The sequence below is a fragment of the Oryzias melastigma genome, linkage group LG1 (genome assembly GCF_002922805.2).
Source record: "Oryzias melastigma strain HK-1 linkage group LG1, ASM292280v2, whole genome shotgun sequence".
NCBI lineage: Eukaryota > Metazoa > Chordata > Actinopteri > Beloniformes > Adrianichthyidae > Oryzias > Oryzias melastigma.
The window spans coordinates 29,003,168-29,010,122 of NC_050512.1; the positions used below are offsets into that span (position 1 = coordinate 29,003,168).

The following is a 6,955-nucleotide window of genomic DNA, read 5'->3' on the forward strand; positions in this document are numbered from 1 at the left end:
CAGGGATTATAAACTCCAGTATGTGGATGTAATCCTCACATTTCTGCTTTGTCTTGTCAGCTTTAATCTTAGCACAGACTGCTTTGCAATAATTCTTGATATATTTTATAGTCAGCCTTACATTTTATAAAAAATACAGAAGATTTTGGTTCTTATTTTGCAGTTCTTGTGTGTTTTTTTAGCCTCCATATAAAACAGCAGCAGTTTCCTGTCACAAATCCATTATTTAGAAATAAAAATGTAAATACTTTCTTTTATTGTATTATTATTATTTGGTATAGCTTGTCAGAAATTGGTATTTAAAACATTGTTTTCAGTCTGGTTAACTCTCCACACATATCAGTACTAAGAAACTCTGATGTGTGATGGGATCTCAAAGGAAACAGTGCAGGAGTCTCACACGTCAATCACTAAATCTTAGTTCATAGAAATGAATGTTCCAATGGGCACAAAATGTCTAGTAGATAACTAATGCACATCTGCTGTAGATGTTTCCTGGAAATATCAGAGAACTCCATTTGGTTCCTCTATAAAAGTCCAGTAGAGGTCTTAACACATCTACCAGCAGCCGTCTCATATTTTGATATTTTAAAATGTTTACAGATATAAAATAAACACAAAAGTTTTACATCTATCCATCTTCAGAACCTACTGAATCCCTTTAGAGGTCACGGGTTGCTGGAGCCTTTCCCAGCTTCTGTTGGGTGAAGCTGAGGATTATTGGACACGTGACCAGTCCGTTCACACCTATAGGGCAACTTAGAGACACCAAATAACCTATAAAACGTGTTTTTTGACTGTGGGAGGAAACCCATGAGTGCCTGAGGAGAACATGGAAAGCCGAGATTTGAACCAAAACTTGGTGATTTTTTTAATCTCCGACAGATTAAAGAAAGACTTAGCAGTTTATAAAATATCATGAAGTATTGCTGCTCCAAACACTCAGAAAAACTGACTGTACACTGCAAAAAGTCTGCTTTAAAAAAACAGGAAAAAAACATACAAAAATAAGGTGAATATTCCTTAAAATAAGAAAAATTGTATGAAAACAGAGCAAGAAAATTTGATTTGTCAATACAAGTAAAATATCTAACCTTATAGGACCCTCAAATATCTTAAAATTAGTATATTTTTACTAATATCAAGCTAATTTTGGCTGATATAAATAGAAATTTTAAGATTAATTTTCTGAAAATATTCAAAATTATTTGCTAGTAAGGTTATCTTGACATAATGTTGCTGTACACAAGGGATTTGTTTCTTGAAACCAGCCAAATATACTGAAACAGTAGTACTTTTCTATTTTTTCTCACTATGTATGATAATTTACTTGAAATTCTTGAATTAAGGCAAAACTCCTGCATTGATCAAATGTCACAGGGTTGAATGAAGATATGAATCCAGCCTCTTTTAACTCCTTTAGGTGCACATGACTGGAAAAAATCATGATTATTGCTTGTCCAGGTTGATATAAAAACTACAGTTAAAACTTTTAATCTTCTTCTTTCATTTGATTTTCTTAACCAGTTTGCTACTTTCTTTTCTTTTTACTTCCTGTTTTGTATTTTTTTGACTGTGTGGTGAAACAGTCATGCTTTTTTTTATGCTTTGTCTTTTTTTGTTGCTAACTTCTCGTTTTACTTTTAGCATGTCTGGAGTGGAATGTCTTTTTTTTATGTCAGTTTCCCTGTTTCTCAGTCGTTTTTTTCTGATGACTGAGAAAGAAAATGGAACCTACAGAATCATTCCCTCTTTGAGCAGACAGTTGGATACTTATTGTTGTTTATTTGCTTTATTCATGTCATCACATGCTGGTTGCACAATGCTTTTGAACCTTTAGGGAGAAGTCGGCCACCGGGCATCCCTGTGTTATGCAACCCAGAGAAATGATGTCCACGTGGGGGGAGAAGACCAGAGGCAGGTTTTCTGGGGTGACCCCCCCACTGACTTCTATCAGAAGAGCTGGGAACTCCGTCTTTAGCACCTTTGCTGCACTGTGGAGCTCCTGCAGGTGGGGTATATTATAAACGGAAGTATAGGAAATATATTAAAATAACAGAATTTTGTGTGACTTGGGAGTTGAACCTCAGGTTTAAAGTTGTCCAGCATGACGATGTCGGCTCCGGCGGCCGCCGCCTCTCGACCCTCGGCTGTGGACTGACACTCCACCTCGATCTTACTGCTGAAGCCGCACACTGACCGCGTCACCTGCACCGCCTGACAAACAAAAACTCAAAAAATCTTGTGGCAGAAAACAATAAAAGATCTGTTTTTGTTCTTTCACTTGTTGTAACTTTTCAACCGTTAACATGAAATAATTCCAGCAAATTCTGAAGCAGAGAAAAGCGGCTCATCGAGCCGCTTTTCTCTGCTTCAGAATCTGCTTGAGAATCTGCTGGAATTATGTCGATCGTGCAAACAGTTGGACAGTTACGGTACGTTAAAAAATGTGTGTTTTTTAAACAACATCTCAAATGTTAAAGACTTAAGACCCTCTCCAATGAAAGTGGAGGACATATATAGAGAAAATTAACCTCAAATTTGTGTTTCTATTTATTTTTTGAATTATGACAAGATGACAAAAATAAGTGGGAAAAAACTTGTAGCAGTGACATAAACTCCCTCCAGTCGGAGGCATCCACTGGATGTATGTGTGGGGGTTCTGAGGGGCTGTAAACTAGCAGGAAAGCATGTGAACAGATGGATGATGGGAAATGGGGGCAGGATTACTCCATGTCAGCGATCCCATCCACACCTTAGAGGTAAATTTCTAATGAACTACTACCGCTCTGCAGAAACTATGTCCTAGAAAATGACTGGAAACGCTTTGAAAATATTAATTTTTTTTGTTAAATTTAAGCATATATACGGCAGATAGAATTCCAATCTTTGAAAAACATGTGATACTGAATGATTACGAAGGTATACTGGTTGAAAATGTTTTAGTTTAATTGAAAGTGTTTGCTGACTTTGTAAAAAAGGCAGGAGCCCATCTAAAAAAATATGAAACGTGTTCTTGGAAAATGGAAACAGGTCATTGCTATGATTAGGTTTTAGATTAGAATCTTAGAGACAGAGATATTATGAGTCTTCAGATTGTGACACAGATTCAGAATAATCATCTAAAAATTGCATAATTGTAACAAATTCATGGTGATGAATCATATTTTTAAAGAAATCTGAAGAAATCTCTGTATGCATTAACAAAGTGAATCACGATGACAGTGTTCCCTCATTTATTGCAGGAGTTAGGTTCTAAAAATAAACTACAAAAAGTGAAATCTGCTTTTTTACAACCATTTAAGGCTGTAAAACTCCTCACTACTCACTTTAAACACTTTTATCAGGCAGACATTAACATTCTCACACTTTTCACAATTTTTACACTTTGATTGTTGAATACCAAATAAGATGCAGAACAAAAAAGCTACAATAAAAGACAAAAAATTCATTCATATTCCAGGAGGAAAACAGCTGTCGTAGCACACACAAATGTATGTATGACTGTACATGAGAGCTGGACTGAGTGACTCCTCCCCCTTCGCCTTCCAAACAGGAAGTACCTGCTGATTCCAATAAGCCAATTTCTTTAGAAAAATAAACAGCTATAGTCATTTTATTTGTCAGAATACCCATAGTTGCTCTGACACCTTTTTTTGATAATAATATTTTTTATGACATTTATTCTTACTTCCAAATCATAACTTGGCCTGGATAAAAGAATGTTTCATTTCCAAAGTTCAAAATGTTTTATAGTCAGATTTCGCGTTATTGGCTTTTAGGTAGTCGGGGTGTGGACTTCCAACAGGCTCACTCCTGATTTGTTTCCATGGTAACACTGACTCAGACAGAATCGGACCAATCACAGCTTACTGGCGATTTCTGGTTCCAACATGGTGGCGTCCATATTTAAAAAAAAATGTCAACTGAAATGACTTCATTTGGTTGGAGCCGGATGTACGTCATTTTCTATGGGTGATGTCACACTCACTCAGTCCAGGTCACATATACAGTTAATGGAATCTCCACTGAGAGTGCTGCCCCGTGACCCGGTTCCAGATAAACAGATTTTATAAAATGAGTCTGTTAACTTCCTAACATCTAAGATCAAAAAGGATAGTATTCTTTCTTCAGACAAAATAAAGTTACAACTAATAGATGGTCTCGTCCATTTACAAATATTTAAAAAAGAAATACTACAAAGTAAACTTTGTTTTTATTGAAATCACCTTTAAATTCAACCCCTTTTCAGATGTTATTTATTTATTTATGTATTTAAATTCATAGATGTATTCCACTGTGAAAGAAAGCAGTTTATTAAGTTATAAGTTCAATGATTATCATAGACAGAAAAATGCTGAATTTAAGAAAAAAGGGAAACGGAAAAATGTGACAATGTGTAAAAGTGAAATGAAAATCCCAGTGATGATAAAAACAGAGAGAACCAATTCCTCAGTTTCATGCTGGGATGTTTCTACATCTCCAGACATCATTTGTTTCCTCTTTTTGATCAACTCTTAGATAAATTATTCCCGTCTATAAAACATTATAATTCCACTTCTCTTTTCTTAATGTCATCATCAGTTGATGTAATCAACCATCCAGAGGAATTTTGTAAAGAAGGATTTGAACAGACAAGTTTAAATTGGTTTTAATGTGATGATTTAATTTGACTAATCATCACCTAATGTTGGTTTTAGTGAAGTTCTTCTTTTGTTTCCAGGTATTTTTGAATATAACTATTAATGGTAAATATTTGGATTATATGGAGAAAATACTTTGCATACATTTCATACAAAGTTTAATTCAGATTGAACCTAATTTAGAGACTGGTAAAATTATCTGTCTATAGTGTTTGTTGTGGGCTGCACGGTGGCGCAGTGGTTAGCGCTCTTGCCTCACAGCGAGAAGGCCCCGGTTCGACTCCCGGCTGGGACCTTTCTGTGTGGAGTTTGCATGTTCTCCCCGTGCATGCGTGGGTTTTCACCGGGGACTCCGTCTTCCTCCCACCGTCCAAAAACATGCTTCATAGGTTAATTTGTGACTCTAATTTGCCCCTAGGTGTGGATGTGAGAGTGGATGTGTGTGTGATTGAGGCCCTGCGACGGACTGGCGACCTGTCCAGGGTGTACCCCGCCTTCGCCCTTCAGTAGCAGGGATAGGCTCCGGCACCCCCGCGACCCCGAAAGGGACACGGCGGTCAAGAAAATGGATTGAAGAAAATGGATAGTGTTTGTTAAAAAAAAAACTTTTTTGTGGATAGAATGTTGCTCAGGAAACTAGTGCAGTTATTTTAATTTGTATGTAATTTATTAAAAAAATGTAACCTTCATAAAAAAACTATGGCATAATTAAATTTTTTTTACATTTCTCATTTGTAGCTTTGTCCAATCCTGGATGCACCACATGCTAAAATTGTTTTTAATATTTATTTATTTATTATTCTATGTGAATCATAGAAAAAATATCTAAAAATCTTTATGACGGCTGCAGTGTTTGTCAGTGATCTCACTGATATACTTGGGTTTTTCAGTATATTCTACATACTTTCTACTGCTAGATAAGAACAATGCAAAGTCATGTCACCTAATGTTTAAAAAAAGGGTAACAGGAAAACTGTTGAAATAATGGATCAGTTGATTGCAAGCTCATATACTGTGCTGCTTAAAGAAGATATTTTGAGGTTTGTATATTTGTATGTTATGCTATATTTATTTTCACAGATCGACCCTCGTCTGTCTGTGTTTCTGAACAAAGAAAAGCTATCAAATCCAGAACCCATGAGTTCAACTGATGTTTTTGTACAAGTACATGAGAGAAGCAATACATATTTATTTATGATACAACTATGCTTTAGATTAAGTTTATTTATAACTATAATATTGCTTCTTTAAAGCAACATTATATTGAGTGTTTTGCAGCACCTCATCTAAAGTGTTTCCCAAATTCCTAATGAACTCCTGCCTCTCTGCAGAAACTATGTCCTAGAAAATGACACAAAATGTTTTATTTTGGCTAAAAATTGAATAATCAGAGTTAAAATAACACTGGGAACTCTTTTAAAATAGATCAAAAGATCTTTAAAAGATTTTTGTGAATATCTTATGAAGCCCAAATAACAGCTGGAATAATAACCTACAAGAGTATCCAAAAACATTGGAACAAGTTGATTTGAACCACTCAAATTTTCAAAAGTGTAATGCAGGTTCTTATCACCAATAAAGAAGACAGAGGCTGCTGACATTTGTATTTATGAGCAACAAATACTAGAAATGAAGTGCAGCTTCCCACCTTTGTGATGCTTCCCGAAGCCCAAACATGGTTGTCCTTCAGCATCACCATTCCACTCAGATCCTGTCTGTGCATGGACACTCCGCCCACCAGCATGGCGTACTTCTCCACCAGCCGAAAGCCCGGCGTGGTCTTGCGAGTCCCAGCCACTTCCCCGTGCCAACCAGAAGCCTTTGCGATTGACTGAAGCTGGGAGCAGCGGGTGGCGATCCCAGACGCCCGGGTCAGGCAGTTCAGAGCTGGCCTTTCGCCGAGGAGGAGGTCTCTGGCAGGACCTCTCACTACAGCTGTCAAGGTGACAGAATCTGGACCTGAACACACAAGACATTCGCAATCAATTATCATATGTGTCGCACAATTATTTGAATAAATGAATATTACCCGACCCTTTCCTCGCCATCTCCCTTCACTCTCCCCCTTTGGCCCTGCCACCTTGTTTTTTCAAAATGGCGACTTTTCTGTTAGTTTAGATCCATAGCAACTATTTTATGTTTTGGTCCCCTGGTCGTGATGAACAGGTCTATGTCATTTTTAAAAGCATCGGCACAAGTAAACTTTTGTATTTCCTTAGCAACGGAGATTTATTGTTAACCACGCCCACATTCCTAATATGTTCATATTGTATGTCATTTTGTTTCACTCAGCTTGAGCTAGGGATTCATGT

General features: G+C 36.8%; 1 protein-coding gene across 2 annotated transcripts in view; it reads right to left on the minus strand.

Moving 5' to 3' along the window:
• Positions 1 to 1,768: 1,768 nt before the first annotated feature.
• LOC112157041 (nicotinate-nucleotide pyrophosphorylase [carboxylating]) overlaps positions 1,769 to 6,955 on the minus strand; it is a 9,929-nt gene continuing 4,742 nt past the window's right edge. For both annotated transcript variants that reach the window (XM_024289491.2, XM_024289490.2), the window contains exons 3-5: positions 6,292 to 6,602; positions 2,086 to 2,217; positions 1,769 to 2,005 (exon numbers count right to left, since the gene is read on the minus strand). In XM_024289491.2, the coding sequence (XP_024145259.1) occupies positions 1,805 to 2,005; positions 2,086 to 2,217; positions 6,292 to 6,602 (644 nt within the window). In that variant the 3' untranslated portion in view covers positions 1,769 to 1,804. The remainder of the gene's footprint in view (positions 2,006 to 2,085; positions 2,218 to 6,291; positions 6,603 to 6,955) is intronic.